The 23,210-nt window shown below is 36.3% G+C and overlaps 1 protein-coding gene across 2 annotated transcripts in view; it reads left to right on the top strand.

Moving 5' to 3' along the window:
• The window catches only part of OXCT1 (3-oxoacid CoA-transferase 1), a 121,051-nt gene that overhangs the window by 58,323 nt on the left and 39,518 nt on the right, over positions 1–23,210 (top strand). For both annotated transcript variants that reach the window (XM_032471534.1, XM_032471527.1), the window contains 3 exons: positions 2,861–2,909; positions 8,415–8,487; positions 9,096–9,171. In XM_032471534.1, coding sequence (XP_032327425.1) covers positions 2,861–2,909; positions 8,415–8,487; positions 9,096–9,171 — 198 coding nt within the window. The remainder of the gene's footprint in view (positions 1–2,860; positions 2,910–8,414; positions 8,488–9,095; positions 9,172–23,210) is intronic.

The following is a 23,210-nucleotide window of genomic DNA, read 5'->3' as shown; positions in this document are numbered from 1 at the left end:
TATATCGTAAACCCTTTAGGGAGCTTTATTGTTGTTAAAAAGAAGAATAAACATGCAAAAGCATGCACAGCCTGTTTATATAGGTTTGTTTCTTGAGTCCAGAAAAAAAAAAATCTAACTACAGGAAATTCCAAATTTTAAATATCTCCAATAGAAACTTAACATCACACGTCACCAAGCCACACAATTGTGGACATTCCTCAACACCGAGTTTGTTTCTATCCTGGAAATTCCTCCTTTTATTTCATCCACCCAATTGCTATTTGCCATCTGTAGATACATAACACAGTCTTTTAATTAGTTAATGATTCTGCTCAAATATCACCTTATCATACGGATATTTCCTGAACACACTGTTTAAATTAGGGCAGTCTGTCACTCTATCACTGTACACGTATAACTTCATTGTACTTTTAACCATTATATTTTATTAATTACTGAATTACCCTTATAGAATGTAAGCTACTTAAAGGTAGAGCATTGATTTTGTTTCCTGCTGTATCATCAGTGATGTCATTTCTTACTGATTAGTGCAAAGATTATTTATCTAGTCTTGATGGGAAAAGAGATATTTCATAGAGTGAAATCTTCTTATAACTGAGAGCTGTTAGCTTAAAGTTCCCTATCTTATTTTTCTTTCTTTTTATCCTCATAATAAAATATTTAACTTTTCCCATAAAATGGTGGTAATTGTGAGCACGTTGTGTTGTATTTTATGGAGGAGACGGTAGTTTCCTGACTGTGTGAGTTTTCCGACTGCTCCTCCTTTGTCAGTGTGTCGCTTCGTCGCCCCTATTGCACATTCATAGACCTCACACCGGCCTGTTTAGGTAGCTATTTTTAACCTTTGTGTGATTGAACTAGATAATAAAGATAATTAACAATTCTACATTAAATAAAAATCAGTAGGGCTCGGCACAAAAAACTGAAGAGTAACATTTCTACTTTAGGACAGGGACATTGATCGACAGTTGATTAATTCAAAGTTCTCATCTGTTTCTCATTTTGAGGCCATGATGTTCAAAAGGGTAGAATTTTCCCCTCCTCAAGATTAAGCTCCCAGAGCCAGTCTGAAAAGGCTACAAACTGTATGATTCTAATCAAATGACATTCTGGAAAAGGCACAGCTACAGAAACTATAAAAATTGTGGTTTCCAGGGGTTTGGAGAGAGGGAGGGAGGGAGAAATGAATAGATGGAGCATAAGGGATTTTTAGGGCAATGAAATTATTCTGTATGATACTATAGTGGTGGCTACATGTCCTTATGCATCTGTGCAAAACCCATAGAATGTACAACATCAAGAGTGAACCCTAATGTAAACTGTGGACTTTGGCTGATGTCCACGTTGGTTCCTCAGTTGTACCAAACATGCCACACTGATGAGGGATGTTGAGGATAGGGAAGTATAAATGTGTGGGTGGGGAGGGCTATGTGCGAACTCTCTGTATTCTGCTCAGTTCTGCTGTGAACCTGAAACTGCTCTAAAAAAAGTCTATTAATAAAACAAACAGATTAAGCTTCCAGATGAGCTCAACATTCTTATAGAATTTGTCCATTCTTTTTATTCAATATTATAAAATTAAGAAGTACTTCTGCTTCCTGGATAGTATTTTTAACTTACTTATTAACAATGGCAGAGATTCCTTATAGTTTGGAACATATAGTATTCTTAATCTTTCATTGTTTCTCAGTAGAGCTTAACTGTTACTGCAGTACAAATTGTACATATGGAAAATGTGTATATCCAGTATTTAAAATACCAATAATGATCATGAGCATGTAGTTGAGACCGATTGGTTGAGGCAATCATTGTGATCATTGAAAAAAATATTTATTTTATATTTGATTTTCTTTCTTTCTTTCTTTCTTTTTTTTTTTAATGGAGGTACTGGGGTTTGAACCCAGGACCTCGTTATTCTAAGCATGTGCTCTACTACTGAGCCATAGTCACCCCTCCTTTTTGAAAAACAAAAAAATGATATGAGTCTGCATAAAAGCAGATTCATATTGCAAAGACTCACGTTTTTAAGGTACCTTAGAGATTATCTAGAGTGACCAATTCCCTCATTTTGAAGACAAGGGAAATAAGTCGATGTAAATTACCCCATGGTCACTGTTTAAAGGAAAATTTACATAGGTCTAAAATATTAGTTGCCACTTCTATTTATTGAAAGGGTAAATTTTGGTTTCTCTTTTTGAAAGTACATTAAGATTTCACAGCCAGTATTTTCTCATTCTTGGCTCTATCTTATGCCTTTTTCTTTTTACTTTTCCACGGCCTCCCTTTCTGCTTAATACATGTTATGAAGCTACTCATCCCATCCAAGTAATTAGAGATGGTTTATAAAAATACATAGAAAAATAAAAAAACAAAAACTTAAAACTTACTGAGAATTACCAGGCAAAGGGAAATAAGGATATCAAAACTTAGATGTAGTGAGAGATAAGGTTAGAACTCCAAACTGTGCCTCACCAGACCCTTCTAGCCAAATAAGGCAGCCATTTAGTTTGTATTCATCGATACCACCAGGAAGATTTGTGAATAACATCGGCTGCATGAAGGGTACTAATCAATTACTCTTTTTACTCACCTGTATTTATGATAGTTTAACATTTCTTTCAAACTTTGGTAGTTTTTAGAAAATATTTTTTATTTACCTAATCACAGTTATTAGCATAGAAATGAATCAATCTGAGAAAAAGCCATGAAAACATCGGGATTCTATTTAAAAGGTTCACCTCAAGTCTTTGGGTGATCATGTCCTAGGGTTTTTAACGCAGTGATTTATATTACAGCTTTAGCGTGTGACTCAGTGGGAAACTTCTTTTCCTAATTGAACATGTGCTTTATTTGACAGGGTCCATACCCATTACAAAATGAAGTTGATGCAGATCTAATCAATGCAGGTAAACTCATTCGTTACATGTCTTTCCAGCGTTTTCCTTTGCTGTTAGTTTAGATATCTGCCAAACAATAGCACGGAGTCAGGCTTGATTCTTTGTCTTTGCCTGGAAAGTGCTCCACTGCACTCTTCGTGGAGGACGCGAGAGAAGCCTTCCTAGAACCCGCTTTGTCTGCCTTGCTCATCAGAGGTCTCCCCTCATTTAGGGCAGGCTGAAATAAAGGAGAAATTGCAGGAGGGGCTACATATGATGGCAAGAGCTTTGGTGGGTCCATCAGTCAGTGTCCTGACTGTGCAGGGAGAATGCTCTCAGGTAAGGTAATGAGGAGAATTAAAGGAAAGGATGATTTACAAGGGTGTGGACGGGACTGAGGGAAACTGGGAGGATGCTGAAGCACCACAGGAAGTTATCACCTCACGGCCTTAAGGGGCAGCTGTGGGAGAGGGCCAGCTTACAGGAACCAGGTCCTTTGTAGAGAAACACAGCCATCTTGCAGAAACCTGGGTGAGGGTGAGGGCGGAGGTCTCCTCTGATGGTTCTCCTGCTTGTGCCTCCCATTGGCCCATCCCAGGTTGAAATAGGTCTGCCTTTTCATGATGAGAAGATGGGGAGTGGAGTGGATCCATGGTGGCCAAAACCAAGATCTAGTGCACTGGGGTTCTTGTTGTGGCTGATAGCCACTGTCCTCTAGTCATCATCAGAATTAGGAAAGCATCCCTCAAAGGTTCAGGGTGCTTAAGGATGCACGACCCAGTGATGTGAGTAATACGTACAGAGTTTCTTTGAATTGGGGATTCTAGCCTGTCTTCTCCTTTGTTCCTACGTTCATATGCTTTGCCTTTTATTATTAGCCTTTTCTTTGTCTGGGACATAGAGTCACGTGTAGTGGCAGCCTAGGAAAGGGAAAACAGTCAGACCTTTGGCCATTGTCACTGCCCATGCTTGAGGCAACAACCCTGCCACTGAGTTGGGGCAAAAGATTATCCTTGGAATGGGGCTGCCCATAAGAAGGTAATTTTTATATTCTAGCATGATTTTCTTTGCCCTTCTTCTACTGCTATTCACTCTACCCCCACAAAAGTATTATTCATGTTCAAAAATAGTATGTGTAAATTTCAGAAGAGAAGCAATGTGAGCTGAACATAAAGGCCAGCTGCCAAGTAGAATTGATGTTTGATACTTAGAATTTTTGGAAGTAAAACAGCTTCTGGTTGAATAGTTGAATTAGTTAACACAGCTCAACTCTGAAAGGCCCACTGTGTTAAAGCAATGACATTTAACCAAGGCTGTAATTTAATTGTACTGTACCCTTTAGCAATAGCTCATTGATCTGTGAAAATATTTGCTGCTTGGTTTAATTAATTTATGATGTTAGTGAGTTATTTGCAAAATGAATAACTTCATTTTCCAGATTTCAGGCTTGAGCTCATAAAACCCACTTTCCTTGGAAAAGTACTTAATCTTTTCAATGACATCATCGGACAGTAGGCGTTTCTGATTCCACTGAGCTTGAAAGTAGCTCAATCCTAATGAAGCCACCAGTTTTATATTTTGACTTCTAAAATACGAAGCATAATCTTAAACTACTTTGTAAAAGTAGAATTCATTGCTTTTGAGAAGCCAAGCTGCAAATCAGTTTAATATATTCTAACTCTTTCGTGAAAGTCCTCTTTGGGATTTTTGATACTTTCGACTTTGGTGCTAAGTTAGGGAGGAGATACTTGGCACTTGAGAACCAGAAGATAAATTGGGGGTTTCCTCAACTCCCTCAGTTTGGAAATTACCTGGAAGATCAGCCCATTGTTTGTGTTAATTTGAAAAGATTTTCATAGAAATCCCCTGGAACAAATACAAAGAGTTGTTTCTGGGCATAATCAGTGTGTTAAAATTTTAAAATAATGATACAACTGTTTCTAAGGATCCCTTTTTCCTAAATAATACTCTCATGTGGTTATGTAAAAATGAATCACCTCTTGTCTGACACTCTGTGATTTATAGTGTACTTTTTCACATGTATTATATCATTAGACCATCAAGTGAAAACTTGTACTGACTGGGAAACTGAGGCACAGGAAAGTGTGCTCAAGATCGTGTTGCTATGGACTGGACTCACACGGTCTCCTCTTCCTGGCGCCTGGCCTTTTCCTCTGTACTTTGAGCTATATCCGCTGATAACCTGAGTTTTATAAAGGTGCAGAAGGCAGTGTTAGAACATTTCAGATGTCCTGGGAAGATCTGCAGTATCCCAATGCAATTGTGGAATTTCTAGTAAATCTCATGTTAGCTTTTATATTAATGTGCATTTTTCATTCTTTCCTATTTCTTAATATTGTTTTCTTACTTTAATATAAAAATAGTCTTTTAAGTGGCTTACCTTTGATTAAAACTACTTTAGAAAGAACCACTACATTTATCTCATAGCTTTTAAATATTCCAGGTTCCTGACACGTGCCTCTAGAGCACTGATTCTCAGTGGGAAAGAGGGTGATTTCACTCCCCTGGGGACGTTTGACAATGTCTGGAGACATTTTTGATTGCCAGCGTTACTGGCATTTAGTGGGAAGAGGCCAGGGATGCTATTAAATATCCTACAGTAACCAGAACGGCTCCCCTTAAAAAATTATCCAGCCCCAAATGTGAACAGTGTCTGCTCTAGAGGTCTGTGGGCCACATTTGAAGAATCACAGGCTTGTAGACTAAATTATAAATGGTACAGCATTTAAGATCTATCTGATGGTTGCAACAGGCCTTTCCAGATTTATCTCTGGCTATGCCCTACCCAGCCTCCTGGGTCCTTACTGAACTGCTGGATCTGTTCTGATCATGGCTTCATGCTTTCATTCCTCCATGATTTTGCTCTTCCGGGGCCTTCATTTCTGTCCCTTCCTTTTTCGTTCCCATCTCTTTATCGGTAATGTCTTACTGAAATGCATACCTGTCCTTCAAGTCCCAGTTGAAGTCTCCAAAGTCTCCAAACCCTTCTGTGACTCAGAAGTGCCCCTCCTTCAAACCCATAACACATCTGTGTCTCATAAGCACACCACATCTTGCCTTGTAATTATTTGTGTATATTCGTCTCTCTTGCTAGGTATTATGTTCCTTTTGCTTAAGGCAGTGGTTCTCAAAGTGTGGTCCCAGAGCCACACATCAGCATCCCCATCACTGGGGATTGTTAGAGATGGAAATTCTCAGGCCCTGCCACTCGCCTACTGAACTCTGAGAGTTGAGCTCAGTAATCTACTTTTTTATCAGCCCTCCATGTGATTCTGATGGGTGTTAAAGTTTGAGAACCATTCATTTAGAGCATCTACATTTTATGGGTAACACTGTTCAAGGCACATAGTAGACATTTACTTGACATTGAGTGAATGAAATATGTTCAGTCATGAGCCAACTACTCAGTAACTAGTAATTCTGTTGCCCAAATATGAGAGGATCTACAAATATACAGAGCAAAATTGAAAAGACAGGAATCAATTAGGAATAGCCAAATAAGAAAGCCCCTTTTCTTTAAGATATTCATTATATTATGGATTATAGTTATTTCTTGACTAAATTTGGACATTGTATTTGAAAAGCATGGATTCAACTTTAGGATGACTATTTTTGTTGAGATTTTTGGATATTAAAAATGCTGAAAATTAACTTTGCTTCCAAAGAATGTGTTTATAAAATGCCAGAATGTATTAAGCAGGGGCCTGACAGTAACTTTATTTTGTAAGAGTTGTTTTCTGGACTCTTTAATAAAACCATCCTTCATAAATCACATGGGGGGAGCTGAGGCTGTCTGCATTGATCTCAAAGTTTCCTATAAAGTGGTAAATAACGCCTTCTACATACTGCCTGCTGGTGGAGACGGCCCTTTGGAAGTCATTGTGATTTATCACATAAAGAGCAAAGAACTGAGATTTTTGTTTCTCTGCATTTTCAGCCTGCAAATTCTTCTGCATTGCCTCTCCACCTCACAGAACTGATGAGGAATGGCATTTACTGGATGTGGAAGTTGTGTTAGGATAAGGTTTAGTTTTATTATGCTTGTCCTGAAACCTGGAGTTCACAGGCTGGTGTATAATCCCGCCATATAAGCCAGTTGCCTGCCCCTGTAGCATTTATCCCTAAAGGGGCGATGGCATTGTCTTTTTTACAAGTAGGTTTGGGGTGAGGAATAATAACAATGACAATAATAAGAGCTAATGTTTACGGAGTCATTTTCTCTTGCACATACTAGAGTAAGGGCACATTAGTGCATTGCTTCATTTAATCCTCCGAATCTTAAGTGCTATCTAAAAGCCTGCCCCTACTAAACACACCAGAAAGTATTTTCCAAAGCTTTTCAGCTTTATGGTACTTTAAGAGATGGGAAAATACTTCCTTTGTTTAGAATAAAACTTTTTGGGGCAATAAACAATTCAGCATGACATAAAGAGCTCATATGGAGAGGGATATTGGTGGAGAAGTTAGCTCTCAGTCAAGACTTGAGAAGTTGAGGGACCAGCTGTTGTTCCACAACCAGGCAAGACCAGATCGCTCTGGTCCTGTTGTGTCCAACAGCTTTTCTCTGTTCCAGTCTTGGGATCACTTTTCTTCCGCCTCTTTTTGTCTCCCTGTTAAATTGGTTGGGGTAAGTCTCACACCATCGACCTTTGGCAAAGGGGCATGTGAGCACTTTGCTGCTGAGACCAGGAGCTTCTCCTAGGCACCTGAAACCCCTGAACAGACAGGAAGTGGATCACAAGAAGAAAGCAGCTCAAGTATGATTCAGGTGATATTATTGGTTGTGTGGGGACTGGATGACCCTGAAAAACTTCTCCAGCTCTGAACTTTTAACATGAGATTAAAGTTTTGGGGAGAAGTCTTTCCAACAGGACCTTCTGTGGTTTTAATAAAAACTTACAGGAGCAAGAGGAAAGATGAGGCAGAGAGAGAGATTGAAAGAAGAGACTCAGGCCCAGTGTGTTATGGAATTAGGTGGGACCTCTCTTTCTAGATTATTTGTTGATTTTTAAGAAACATCTGAGGAGCATCTCCTGTGTCATTCCCTTCAAAGTTGTAGTTCTTCATGTCTATCCCACAGTGTCTTTGCTCCAGTGACTTACAGCCGCATTGAATTCTGACATGTGCATCCTGGGAATGAACTCCTTTCCTCCTCACTCCTGTTAGCATTTAGCAGAGACTTGTGAAGAGAATGGGTCTGGTGGGAGGCAGAAATGGCTATGTAATAACAGGCAATAGTGAGGTGCATTGTCTGTAGAGAATTTCAAAACAATAATAAAATTAAAAGTTGATCTGCTTTTTATGATCACCATGCAAGGGCAGATCTGAACAGTGTTATGACAAATGGTTCTCTTCGCAGGTGGACAGTTCTCAGTGTGTCTCCCCTGTTGCTGCTGCATTTTGGTTAAGGGAGACTGAGTTCTATGGGAAAGAGAAGGTATAGATCTTAGAAATCTAATAGCCTTTTCTTTCCTTTTCCCCCCCTTTCTCATGTGTGTGTGTGTGTGTATTTAGGCAAGGAAGCAGTTACTGTTCTTCCAGGAGCCTCTTATTTCTCCAGCGATGAATCATTTGCGATGATTAGAGGGTATGTAATAACGGACCCCTCATGTTGCACGCGGTATGGAATGAGCTGAGTCATCCCCTGAGTCTGTTAGCAGGGCTCTGAAACATAACCACATCTCCAGCCAGAAAATGATCACGAGCTTGTTTGGCTGCACCAAGATGTGAAATTATTCACATTGAATGTTGGGAGTTGGAATATCCAGCCCACTATTAGTAAAAGAACCCTCAAAATGAAATATGTATCTGTGCGCCAACTAAACTGAAGTAAACATTTTTAAGGCTCTTTCTGAGCATCCTAACATTTTCTACAAACTGTGTTTTCATTTTCCAGCTAGTGTTTGCCTTCAAATTGAGCCACATTCTCCCTCACTGAAGGAAACAAACTCACTGTGTACACCTGTTTTTAATTTGTTTTTGGAGACAATACAGGTTGTAATTTTTTTAAAAAGAACTCTTAACGGTTATTTCTCTACATTAGCTTGAGCCAGTATATTTGGAAATCAGGTGTTGGGTGGAGGGGAGCAACTGTATTTTGGGGGCTATAGAATTATTTTAATTGCTGGCAATTTCAAGCAAACAGGACATAAAGCTTGTGACATTTGCTTTATATTTCTTCTTTGTCTTTTTTAGGGGACATATCAATCTAACAATGCTAGGTGCAATGCAGGTTTCCAAATATGGTGACCTAGCTAACTGGATGATACCTGTAAGTAGTCATGTTTTCTTCTGAGTTTTGCATGGATCAGAATAATTATTTTTGAAATATTAAGAAAAATCTTGTCCAATTGCCAAGAGTACAAATATAATTGTGACAGAAACAAATAATTTGGGAGGTGAGAATAGCTCAGTGATAGATTTCGTGCTTAGCATGCATGAGGTCCTGGGCTCAATCTCCATTACCACCTTCTTAAAATTATGTATGTATTTTATATATATATATATAATGTGTTTCTTATTTCAATCAAATTCTAATAAAGCAACTGCTGAAAAATATTCAGCTTTGCCAGTGTACTTAGTTGGGACTAAAAGTAGGCAAGATAAGGGCCAAAGCATAATTTTCCATAGAGAAATAGGGAACTAAGAGAGGAGAAAAAATAATGGGTTAATCATACCCTGATAAAAGTAAGAAATACAAACAATTACTATAACTGTTTTTATAACTAGAAGGAACAATTAGCAAGTTCATTAATTTTATGTTCATTCTATTATTTTCTTACAGTGATTAAAATGCTCTCTTGATCAGTCATGTGACCCCATAAGTAATTAATCACACTGTCTTCTCTAATGGAATACATAACCTGTGACGTTACACATGCTTGTACAATGCAGACAGTTTTCATTTGCTAATGACCCAAATCAAGGAAGAAGCTTCTCAGAATTAGCTTCGGAAAAAGGACCGTAATCAGTTGATTTGTGAATGTGTTTCTTTATGTTCCCAGTCGGCGCTTTCTGATGTGTGTGTGGAAACAACAATGAATGCATGGCCGTGATTATGAGCTCATTTTGACTGGTAGCTCAGGTTACTCTTTTATGTGTGTGTTTAAATATTCCTATATGTTTCTCTGTGGCGTCAGCTAAAAGGAATTTAAGTCACTGTTGCTGGTGTTTTATAACGAGAGTTTTTTGTTGTTGTTGTTGTTCTTGTTGTTGTTTTTAGTTTCTTAGATTTTTCTCTACACATTTTTTGAGGAAGGTGGATTAATATAGTGGATAACAATGTTAGAGATTGTGTTAGTTTAGCTTGTTTGATCTATGAGCTCCCAAAACATTATTTTAAAGTTTCAATTACTCCTAAAGCCCTGGTTCTCAAACTTGGTTGCATATTGGAATCACCTGCGAGTTTTAAAAAAATGGTGATGCCTTGGTCCCACCCTTAGAGTTTCCAATTTAGTTAATCTGGGGTATAGCCTGGGAACTGGGCATTTTAAATGCAATCGCAGTGATTACGCAGTGATTATGTAACCAAGTTTGAGTGTATTAAAGAGTGATCATCAATCGTATTTAAAATGTAAGAGGAAAAATATCATTGACTGATTACTAGTAAGAACGCCTAGCAAATTATGGACTATATGGTTCTTTTAGTTTGAAAATGTTCATCATTCTAAATCAGCCATAGTTATAAGAGTTGGAAGCTTTTGGAGGCTTCCAAAATATCAGAGTATACTGAGCTTTGTACAATAAGTCAAATTGATTGATGCTTTATGGGAATACTTACTTGTGTAGAAAGTCAGAATGTATTTCTCTTTTCAAATTTTGTAAAAAGGTTATAAATAAATAAATAAAAACCTAATTATCACCCCACCCCCAAATTTAGAAAAAGGCTGTAGGGGGTAGTAGAAGGAACATAGAAAAGCAAGCCCTGGGCTTTAGCCCTGACTCTACCAGTAATCAGGGTGTAACCTTGAACATGTCACTTAAGCTCTTTGGGTTAAAGCATCCTCATCTATAAAATGAGGATTTGAGACTAGATAATTTCAGGGGTCCAGTCTGACTTTCACATCTTAGCAGTTAAGAGCAAAGGCCCTACAGTGAGACAGATCTGGGTTGAAATCCAATTTTTGTTATTTACTAGCCTGTGTAACTTGAGGCAGTTAGTTTCTCTTCCTCATCTGTAAAATGGGGATGATGTAATAGTACCTACTTCATAGGACTGTATAAAGGAACAAATGATACAGTGCATAAAAGTACATATCACAGAGCTTGACATACAGTATATGCTAGATAAATGGGTTGTTATTATTTGGTAAGTTAAGAAGTTGGGGATGCCTGATAGAGAAGGGAATAAGGTCATTTCCTATGAACAAAAACAAGTGAGTTTCAAATGGAGTTTCTTTCTCTGGACTATTAGTGAGTTTTGAAATCAGTTTTCACAGTGGTTTTCTCGGTATGGAGCAGAAACATGGTCAACATGCCTTTGCCTTCAGGGAACTTGGGCATCTTTAACAAGTTGGTATATGATTTGTTGTTATTATAGTTTAGCACGCAGTGAGGCTGGAAACTGTGCATTCAATAGTTGTTATTTGTAGGAAGGATTTTTCCACCATGCATCACAGTTTTACATATCCTATGGAGATTCCTGTGAATGATTAAAACATCAGTGTTTATTACTTTATAGTTTTCTTAATACAATTTGGAGCTCATGAGTTTCCAAAGGACTGGATCTTGCGGGGCAGCGATAGGGAACTCTGGAGTTCTGAAGGAACATGGAGAAAAATTAAGCATAGAAAGTGTTCTTGTGTCTGGTTCCACTCTTTTTGGTCATGGAAGTTGGTAGTGTCACTTCTGAATGAGCGTTTCTTTTGTTCTTTTAGTAACTGATAATCACTTCTTGGATTCTTCATCTGTGATGCGCCATGTATGCTTTGATTCCATTGGATGCAGGATAGCATAGAGTCAATACCATGAGCTTTAGTTTGGAATAGATCTGATTTGAATTTCAGCTTTACCCCTTACAAATTACAGAATCTGGAGTACTTTTTTTGTTCAGGTTAAGTGAGAAGAAAATGGAAAGTGAACACTAAAAGCACTCCATAGTTAGTGGCTATTTTTATCTTTTTCAGTGCGCTATTGCTTAATTAAAGAGGGAATATTTGCCTTAAAATGCACTGGAATAAGTAAGACTATATTTTACAGTAACTTGTACAACCTGCTTGTCCTAAGTTCATATTCACATACCAAATTTGAGGACACATTTCTTGTTCTTTTTTTCTTCATTTTATTTTTCTTTTGTTTTTATTGGTTAAGATGCAGCCTACCCTCCTTATGTGGTTTTAGTGAGCAGTCTGTTTCTGCCCCAAAGATTTATGTTGATTTATAAAATTTAGATATATTTTTATTGCAAGATCTGGCAGTGAAGGAGCTGAAAAGTTCAGCTTCATTATATCATTTTTCATTTACTTTTATCTTTTTGCTGAGTTTAATAATCTTTCGATGGTTGTAAAGCCTTGAGTTTCTCTGCATCATGGCAACCCCATCAATCATTACGATGTCAAAGTATACTAAACTTTTAAGGCAGGCAAATTGTGCAGATGCTTTTTGTCTTACCCTTTAATACCTTCTTAGTATGCAGTATTGGTTCCATTTTTGCAGATTTTTAAAAATTCTGCCCTGAGCATCCAAAGAGAGAAAATGGGACAAAACAGTGGGTGGCTCCTTTGAGTTCCCTGATCATTGTGGTGATGGTAAAGCCCCAGGCAAGCTAGGGAAATGGGGAAAGATGTGCCATCTGTTGACTCTCCATCCAGAACTCCGCTGGCTTTCCTAACGCCTATTTTTGGGAAACAGCTGCCATAGATGATTGACTTGTGAAGGGAAGTAGTTGTGTATGAGCAGCTATGGGAGCTGGTTATGAAAGCCATGCAACAGCTGCCCGCGGATAGGATTGCTTTATCCCAGCGACACAACAGCCGAGGACCTGCTCCTTCTACGCGGGGAGAATTGAAATGAGGGATTCTTCAGTCAAAGGAGAATAGGATGCTTAGGTGTTCATTTTTCCCTCACATTTTTTTTCATTTATTGTGCATTTTAGAAGATGAAATACAAATCAATATCATACTCATATATGTTACACGTATGTGTGCATAAAATTGATTTCATCTTCCAGATACGATGTCTCTTTTAAATCAACTACGTCTCTAGTCTTCCTACATATACAGCTGGGTGGGGGTGGGGGTTGTGTTCAAGATTTAATCTAGTGATTTGTTGCATCAATTATAGTCCAAATATTAAATCTGTAGATACAGATGTAACAATATAAAAAAATTTTGATATAGATAAAGATACAAACATACTGATATAGATGTGGTTTTAACATATTGGTGTCTTGTCCTCAAGGCTTGGGTAATTATAAACCATGGGTAAAGAAAAAGGACAGGTGGAAAATATGTATGTGATGATATGATACTTTTACAACTATTCAGTAGATCTTTCTCTGTCAGTGTAATGTAGTGGAAAGTACACAGAACTTTGGAATTAGATGTACCTATGCTTAAATACTGTTCTGTTACTTATCAGTGCTGTGGCAAATGATTTCACCTTAGTATACTCATTTGTAAAATTATAATATTTAATTCATATGTTTGCTCTGGGAAGTAAGTTAGCTCGTTCATTCAGTAAATACTTACTAGGCACGTATGAAGTGTCATGGACTGTTCTAGCCTTTTGAAGGTTCAGCAATTAACAAAACAGACAAAATTCTCTGCATCTATAGAGCTGATGTTCTAGCAGGGGCCGGCAAATATGGCCCATGTGCCAAGTCTGGCCCAGTGCTTATTTTGTTTTGTTTTTTGCCTCAAAAAGTGACATTTATTCAAAGAAAAAAAATAACAGATATCCATCCCTTCCCTCCCCACTCCTGTTGCCCAGTGCCTGTTTTTGTAAATAAAGTTTTATTGGAACATAACTGCATCCACTCATTTATATATTACCTGTGGCTGCTTTTGTGTTGTAACAGCTGAGTTAAGTAGTTGCAACAGAGACTGTATGGCCTGCCAAGGCTAAAATAATTACCATTTCACCCTTTATAGAAAAGTTTGCCAGTTCCGGAAAACTTTGAAACATTTCAATCATTGATTTAAAACCTTCTTTTCTTAAAAAAAGCATATAATGCTATAAATTTCTCTCTAAGCACTGTATTAGTGACACCTCACAAAATATTTTCAAATATCCCTTATATTTTTTTCTCCATATCCTGTTAGTTATTTAGAAGTGTGTCATTAAATTTCCAAACATTTGGTGATTTTCCACAAAACTAATTAACACAATGTTAATTTCTAGTTTAATTCTCTTGAAGTCAGAGGACATATTTTGGTTTCTATCTTTTTAAGTCTGAGATGTATTTATACCCTAGATATAGTCTATCTTAGTGACTATTCCATCTACACTTGAAAAGAATGTGTGTTCTGCTCTTGTTGACTAGAGTGTTCTATAACTGTCAGGTCAGGTAGGTAGACAGTGTTGTCTTCTGTGTCCTTTCTGTCACTTACTGAGAGAGGAGCCCCAAAATCTTCAGCTGTAATTGTGCGTTTGTCTATTTCTCTTTTCAGTTGTTGTATCAGTTTTTGCTTGATCTATTTTAGAGCTTCATTACTAGTTATATCAGTAAATGTTTAAGTTTATGTTTTCTTAAGAAATTGATTTTTTAAATCATATCTCTCTTTGTCTCTAGTAATATTTCTTATTCTGAAGTCTACTGTCTAATGTTAATATGGTCATTCTATATGGTATATCTCTTTTCATTCTACCTGCAGCCTATTCATGTCTTTCTATTTAGGTGAATTTTTGTAGTTAATAAATATATAGTAGGTTTTGCTCTTTTATCCAATTTTATAATCTCTGACCTTTAATTGGAGGTTTAGACCATTTACATTTAATGTAAACATCAGCATGGTTGAGTTTAAATCTATTAGCACATGACTTTTTACCCCCATTCGCCCATCTTTTCTCTTTTTTTTCCCCCTTCTCTATTTTCTTTTGGGTTAGTTAAATATTTTTTATGATTCCATTTTACTCTGACTATTGACTTATTTTCTTATTTTTTTTAGTGGCTCTTCTAGGGTTTACAATATATATCTTTTAGTTATCACAGTCTACTTCAAGTTGTATCACTTTACATAAAAGGATCATACAACTGTAAACTTACATCCTGTGCCCTTATCTTATTTGCTATTGTTAGTCATACATTTTATTCTGCATATGTTATAAACCCCATGATACTTTGTGATTATTTTTGCTCGAAACAGTCAGGTATCTTTTAAAGAGATTGAAAATGAGAAAAAAATTGTGTATTTTTATAATATAACTTATATATAAAATTGCTTATTTTGTCTATTTTTCTAATATATTTGCTCTTTTCTTCACTTTTCCTTTACATCGATTCAGATTGCCATCTTAGTATAAATCCCTAAGATTAGAATATTTTGTTCAGTTTTTTAGGATTTTTGAAACATACTGAATTGCTGTCCAAAGAATTATCCCAACTTATACACTCACACTATTTCCACTCTATTGCCAGCAGTGGTATCAGCTTTTTTTCTGTTCTGTTATTCTAGTCTATTTTGCATTTCTTTAAAATCTGCCATCTGGAACCGTTTAAGGAGCAGGCAGTACCTCACTCTTCTGGAGGGGCACTTAATCCTCTTCTTTTGTTCTGGAGGCCTTCCTTTTAGCACTTATTGTCTCTTATCATATATTGTTCCAGTACTGCTCTCTTTGGTCATTTTAAAAAACAGCATTGATGGTGACTATTCTCTGTTAGTGAATATGTCTTAAGAGACCAGCTATAACAAGCAAGCATGTGTGTGTGTGTTTGTATCTGGTAGGTTGAACAAGCTCTATATATGGGATGAAATCAAAACACAGCAATTTTTATCTCCTATGTTGCCTTTAACTTTATTCAGCTAGGGAAGCTTTCTTTCCCTCTGCATGACGTGTCAGCTCATTCTCAGATACTAAGCTTTTAATTCACAAACTTAGTCTTGATTCTAGAATTAAAGGATCCACCCCAAACAAGTGAACGGGGCTTCAGTGTGCATTCACAAGCATGGCATCTCCTTTCACTGCTATTTCCCAGCTACAGGCAGGACAGGCTGCCACACTTGGGGAAGGTTGCTTAGTGTTGTTTTGTGTTTTCTCACCACTCACCTCCACCAACTCAATTTGACACTCAGTAGGGTCAAAATTCAGGAGAATGGGAAGATGAGGAAATAGGGCAGAAAAGTTCTCACATAGCTGGTGGTTGGTAATGCTATGAGCTGCCTCCATGCTCTCTGGTCCTTTCAGATGTTTGAAGCTGATTCCTCTGTGTGTATGTGTGTGTGTGTGTGTGTGTGTGTGTGTGTGTGTAGCGTCTTTGGAGACCCCCTCCTGAACTCCTTCTGCAGTGTCTACCTTGTTGGATGATGGCTAGATGGCTTTCCTGTGGTCCACCTCACACATAGATTCTCACTAGTAAGGCCCCCTATTCCTTCTACAGCATCCTGTTGAGAGAATATTAAAGCATCTTCAGACTGGTTTTCTCCCACATGGCCCACATCTGGGAAGCACCCATACCTTTCTTGTCCCACCTTCAATAGTAGTGTAGTTACTTTCCCAGAGTGGCCACTTCAGCTTTCTCAGGTGGATGTCAGAGACGCCATTCCCTAGTTGCTTCCTGGCTCTTCTTCTGAGGGTCGGATGCTCTTCTGTTGTCATCCAGGCTCTGTAAGATGTCAGTTGAGGGGTAGTGTACACTTACCTGGTTGCTGGGGAGGAAGGGATAGGATCATAGCCCACTTTTCTTCGAAGTCCTTCATAACAGGATCCTCTGTGGCTCACACTGTACTCCTTGTTCTTGCCAAGGGACCCAAAAATCTTAGAACTTGTTTTTGAACATTTTCTCTGAAAATTCTTTTTCTGAGCATCTAACTTACATGCTGGTATCTCATAACTCATATTTGAACACCAGTCAAAAACAGGACAAAAAAATTTTCCAATCCAACATCCAGTTACTGCCACTTTGGCTTGTGGGACTGTTCCTTGCTGCTATTATTTCTCCTTTGTAAGTTCATTTTCAGCTAAGCCTCCATACATGTAGGGCTGTCTTCTATCTATGGGTCCTGTGCATCAAGGTGATCCCCCCAGCCTTTTCTGTTCCCAGCTGCCCTGGGCAGAAAAGAAGACCATGGAAGAACCTTGCCGAGCGCTATTCATTCTACCAGGAATAAAAACTGCATGGGCCTGATAGATAGACCTTTACTTCTCATGCCAATTAAAGTCACATTTAGTGCTTGCAGAATTTCTGAGAGCAAAGAATGATTTCTTTTTGTACTGCAATTTAACAAATGAACATACATTAAAAAAAAAAAAGACAACCTAGTATTAGAGAAATTTATGAATTTAGGGTGTTATTAAGATGTTTGTTGCTCTTTACTTGGAAGCTATATTTGATTTTCCAAAAAAACTTTAATCTACGACTATCTGGAAGACATTATGTTGAAAACTAACCCTTAGTTTTATTATTTACATCCAGTACTTTTCAGACTGAAAGTGTATTTATTGACTAACATACTGACATATTTTATAAGGGAAATTACTCTTACTTAGAGAAGCCTGTTGATGATTAAAAGCTATGATTAAGGCTTAAAATCACAGCTAAAGTATAAATCTAATATTTTTACAAGAAGGGAACTAGCGGCTCTTAAGCACATGCCATTGGAGATACTATGCTGTTTATTTGTGTATTTATTGTCATTTAATCCTTATAACTCCGTGAGTTAGCTATAACAAGCCCTGTTATAGACGAAGAGACTTAGGCCAAGAGAGTTAACTATTCAAGTTTACATACGTAGCAAGTGAGGAAATGGGGATTTGATCACAGTATCCTTTGTTTTGCTGTTTTTGCATTCTGCCACAAGGTTCTTTTGGGGTGTATGTAACTAATGCCTTTCATGATGGAAGCAAAACTACCAGCAAAATAAATATCTTTACAGCATTTCTGAAAACTTGATAAAGAAAGTATTGGTTGGGTTAATGTTTAATGCAACTAGAAGGATACATGCTTTTATGTACAATGCTAATTCAAAATGCGGGCTCTGGAAGGTGCTGGATTGACCGTTTGCATGTTCTTTCTTCTTAAAATCTTACCACATTTTTAAGCTCTCACTCATTCTAAAGTCTCCACTGCCTAATCACATATAATTAACATAAATCCCATGTATGAAATTTTTTTGTTTACCCATTTTGTTTTTATAATCTACCAACTGAAGAGTTCTTTGGAAGAGTTCATGTCCTCTAGGACTTTTATAATTTTAGCTTTTAATATTTCTTGAGTGGGAAACACTGAAACATAACTGTAGAAATATGGGAATCACTGTAAAGGGGAGTCCTAAAGAGGCTTTAAAAAAGATTAAAATTAAGATCGGAAAGAAACAATAGCAAATTCATTGGCAAGTCAGCTCACTCAGCCTAGATCCCCACCAATGTTAATCTTTTAGGTAAGCAAAAGGACATGAGAATGTGGAATAGACTATTCTTTCTGGGGTATCTCAATTTTCAGTGATCTTAAAGAGATTTTGTCTTTTGATTGCTACCTGAGTCTGTGTTTGCTTTGGAAAGGAAATATTTTCCTTCTTGCTGTGTTGCATATGATGTGTTTGTGAATACCCGCTTAGTTCTAAGAACTTTAACTATTCACTAGAACTCGGATGTATTCAAACCAGAGACTGAAAGACCGAACGGTGAGCTAGACACCTGATTGATTCCAAGCTGTGGTGCTACTTGACCTCCTGGCAGCTCTGTGAGAATTTGACCATATGCACTCCACCTTCTCTGGTGTTGAAAGGCAGGCTTCTATTCATGAAATGGGAATTTGGTCTTTTTTATTAAAGTCAGTGTGTGTGTCTCTCTCTCTCTGGCCCTCCCTCCCTCTCCCGTTCTCTCTATGGAGAGAATGAGCAATGAATGAGTTTGATATTTTCAGTTATTACCCTCTGGCTAATGATGTATTTGTATTACTGCCCCAGCCCCTTCTCATTAAAAAGCCCACTTAAAAGAAGGGGCGGAAACACTAAAAATGATCCATGAGGTCTCCTAGAAACCCATTATTAGTAATTTCATAAATAATCGTGCTTCTGATACAACTTAGCAGGGAATGAAGCCAAAGGGCTGAAGACAGTGTGACCCTGCAGCTAAAGGCTAAAGAATCTTGAAGAGTAAATTTTATTAAATGACTGAATTTAACATTTCCAGTTGGTGAAAGCTTTATTTCTTGCTTCTTTGGTTTAGAGACAATTTTTGATCAGCACTTCTATTATTAAAGAAGTTTTATTAGAGGAAATGTCAAATGTGTACAAAATTGGAATAGCAAAATGCATCTATTCAGCGTAGGCAGTTACGCATTCAGGGCCAGTCTTGTTTCATTTATAACCCTGTTCACCTTTCCCACCTCCCTGGATTATTTTAAGGCAAATACCACACATCGTATCAGTCTATCCATAAAATATTTTAGCATTACCTCTGAAAGATAAGGATTCCTTTTTAATCAACCACAATTCTGTTATTCTGTTAATGGTAAGGAATTAAGGATACGATTCCTTAATATCATCCACCCACACGGCACCCTCATTTTACTGATGGAGAACCTATATTCAAAGAAATGAGGTGACTTGACCCAGGTGACAAAACTAATTAGTAGCTAAGCCAATACTGGAACTTATCACTCTTGTCTCCCAGTCTTACAGGGACGCTACTTCTGCTATATGAAGAAGAGATTACTTTTGAAATATAATATCCCATATAGAAAAAAAACCCTCCATTTTTCTTCCGGCTACACTTAGGGGCAGCTCTGTGTCTCTGTGAAGCCACTTAACCTTCTAGACATCAGCTCTTTATTTTTTAAATGAGATGAATGGGATAGGTTTTAGTTAAAAAAAATTATTAGGGCATTTTCCTTATTTTTTTTTTCTTTGTATTAGGTGTTGTATTAAGCACTTTTTTAGTTTTTATCAATATTTTGAGCTAGATATTTCATTTCAGTTCCTAAATGTTCATTGCTAATATAAAGGAAAACAAACTATTGGTTATTGTATGTTTATCATGTCTATTACTTTCATTAAAATTTTTATTAGCTGTCATAATTCTTTTAGAATTCTATTATTCTACACAATTCTTTTATCTGCAAATAATAAATTTTTCTTTTCTAAAATGCATGCCACTTGATTTGTTTTCTTTACTTAACGTAATATTCAAAACCAATATTAGTAAGTGGTAGTGATTAAGGGCTTTCTTGATTTCAGTGCAAATTCATTTAGAATTTTAACTTTTAATTCTATGCTTGCTATTTGTATTTCTAATAAATATCCGTTATACTGTTCTACAAGTTTCCTTTTGCTTATAGTGTTTAAACTTAATGGCTGTTGAATTTTATCTAGTATCTTTTTAATCTGTTGATTTAACCATACCATGCTTCACCTTTAATTTGTTAATGTCATTTTTAAAGAATTGATGGATTTTGAATCATTGCTACTCTGCTAATACAAACAATCAGTTTTTAACAATATGCAAGAAATTTTTTTTGCTTATTGGTCACTCAAATTTTGTGACCTTTCTTGTGGCAATTTTGTTAATATATATTTTGCTAGAAAGCATTCATTTCTTTTGTATTTTCAAATTTATTGTTCCAAAACAACATGTAATATTTTTGCATAATTTATTTAATATCTTTAAAAACTTGACTATACCTACTTTTTATTCCTAATTCTGTAGATGTTCATTTTCTCTCTTCTCTTTTAATCAGGCTTGGAATAAGCCTGTCTTATTAATTATTTTAAAATTAAGTTTAAGAAATATATAATTTACTAATTTTATCCTTTTTATTATTTATCCTCTGTTTTTTGTCATGCTAGTTACTAGATTTATAAATTGAATACTTAATTTTTAGTCTTTCTTTTTAATAATAAAAACATTTAGGGCTCTCCATTTTTTAGTATAATTTTAATTGTATACTATAAACTTTGATGTAAAGTTTGTATTTTTTTAACTTTTTTTATTGAGTTATAGTCATTTTACAATGTTGTGTCAAAATCCAGTGTAGAGCACAATTTTTCAGTTATACATGAATGTACATATATTCATTGTCACATTGTTTTTTCACTGTGAGCTACCACAAGATCTTGTATATATTTCCCTGTCTATACAGTATAATCTTGTTTATCTGTTCTACATTTTGAAATCCCAGTCTGTCCCTTCCCATCCCCCGCCCCCTTGGCAACCACAAGTTTGTATTCTATGTCTATGAGTCTGTTTCTGTTTTGTATTTATGTTTTGTTTTGTTTTGTTTTTTAGATTCCACATATGAGTGATCTCATATGGTATTTTTCTTCCTCTTTCTGGCTTACTTCTCTTAGAATGACATTCTCCAGGAACATCCATGTTACTTAAAGTTTGTATTTTTAATTAATTTCTAGGTGGTTTGTAATTTCAGTTTTGATCTTATTTTTGATTTAATAATTTTTTAGAAGAAATTTTTTTTTCCTTCAAAGATTTAGGGGAGTTATTAGTCATATTTTTGGAATTTATTAGGTTTTTTGGATGGCCAAGTACATGATTCATTTTTCTAAATTTTACTTGGAAACAAGATAATTTTATATTAAATTTAGCTTATTGCTTGTTATGGTCAATTCCTTTATTTATTAGTCCTTAGGGACAGTTGAAAGCAAGTAAGAGTACAATTTAAGACCTGAATTCTAGTTTTGGCTTTGCTACTAACAAATTGTGACCTTATACAAATTACTTTCTCTCCTTTGGTCTAATCTAATGCTGTCCAAAAATCTTGCTGTGATGATGGAAATATTATGTATGCACTTTTCACAATACGATGGCACTAGTAACATGTGGCTTTTGAGCACTTGAAATGCAGCTAGTATGAATGAATAACTGAGTTTTCAATTTTACTTAATTTGAATTTAGATAGCCCCATGTGTCTAGTCTACTTTACTGCACAGTGCAGATATAAGCTATTAAAGTCTTTGGACTCAATAAATCCTAAGGGAACTCAACTCTAAAATTTTGTTTTAACCTTCAAGCTGTAGATTTACACATTTCTGAATATACTGTGATATAGTGGGAAGCTTGAATACTTAGAAAAGTAAATAGTTGAGAGCTGGCAAACTTTCAAATTTTTCATACCCAGTTTAAGCTTCTAACAGTTATGAGACCTAAAATCATCTGCATTTAATAATTGAGCCTTTGGGATTTAAAGGTTATGAAAACAGAAAGTTATACTGAGGGTTAACTTCTAAAAGTCAGCCCTAAGGTAAAAAATTACATTATTCAGATTACTCTTGGGTGTGTTTTACTTCTTTGTTAAAGGCTGGGAAACCCATAAAATCTATCACATATTCTTTTCCTGTATGGCATTGAATCAAAAAGAAATCAAAACTGAAATTATAAATTACCTAGAAATTAATGCAAATAAGAACTTTATGTCAAAGCTTTTTGGAATACCATTAATTGAGAGCCATAAATGCTTTTATTATTTGCAGATATTGTGCATTGACCCTTCTGGCTTGCTTGCATTCTTCTCCAGTATAATGCATATGATGTGTCAGTGTTTTAGGACTTCATCATCTGATCATATTAGCACTGGGATGTGTGTTGGTCAGATCTTTAGGATCAGTGCTAAATCAGATCCTGGTTATTGGTGTTAAGAACCAGACAGAGTAGTTGGCTTCCATTTGGGCAGGGGTGGAGGGACGGTCATATGATAGGACAACATGTATCTTTAAACCCTAGAGTTATCTTGGTAAATTTACATTATGAGAGGCATACGGGATTGAGACTGGGTGAATATGTTTTCCATCTCCCATCTTATCCTTTTTCTAGACCTTCACTGTATAAATAGAATGCCAGGCAAAACCATTAGCATTTTACACTTAAGCTTTCTCTCTCCTTTCTTTTCCCTCCTCAGTGAGTATAATGAAATCTTCCTAAGTAAAAGGCAGATAGAATTTTTGAACTTTCTTGTGCCCAATAAATTCAGCATTGCCTGTCTTATCACTTAGTAACTCAAGTAGATCATTGGCGTATTTGTAATAATACTTTATTTACAGAGAATTGTTAGAGAATAAGATATTCCATTTATATAATTTTTTTCAGATTATCCAAATTTAGCTGTATAAGTACCAATTTCTAAATATAATTTTGGATGGAAAACCAGATTACCAGTCTTGTTACAACTGTGCATAAAAAGAGTAAATATGTTTTGCACAG

Source organism: Camelus ferus, chromosome 3, assembly GCF_009834535.1.
Source record: "Camelus ferus isolate YT-003-E chromosome 3, BCGSAC_Cfer_1.0, whole genome shotgun sequence".
Classification (NCBI taxonomy): domain Eukaryota; kingdom Metazoa; phylum Chordata; class Mammalia; order Artiodactyla; family Camelidae; genus Camelus; species Camelus ferus.
Note: the sequence above shows the minus strand (reverse complement) of the source record. Positions and strands in the feature narration are given on the sequence as shown.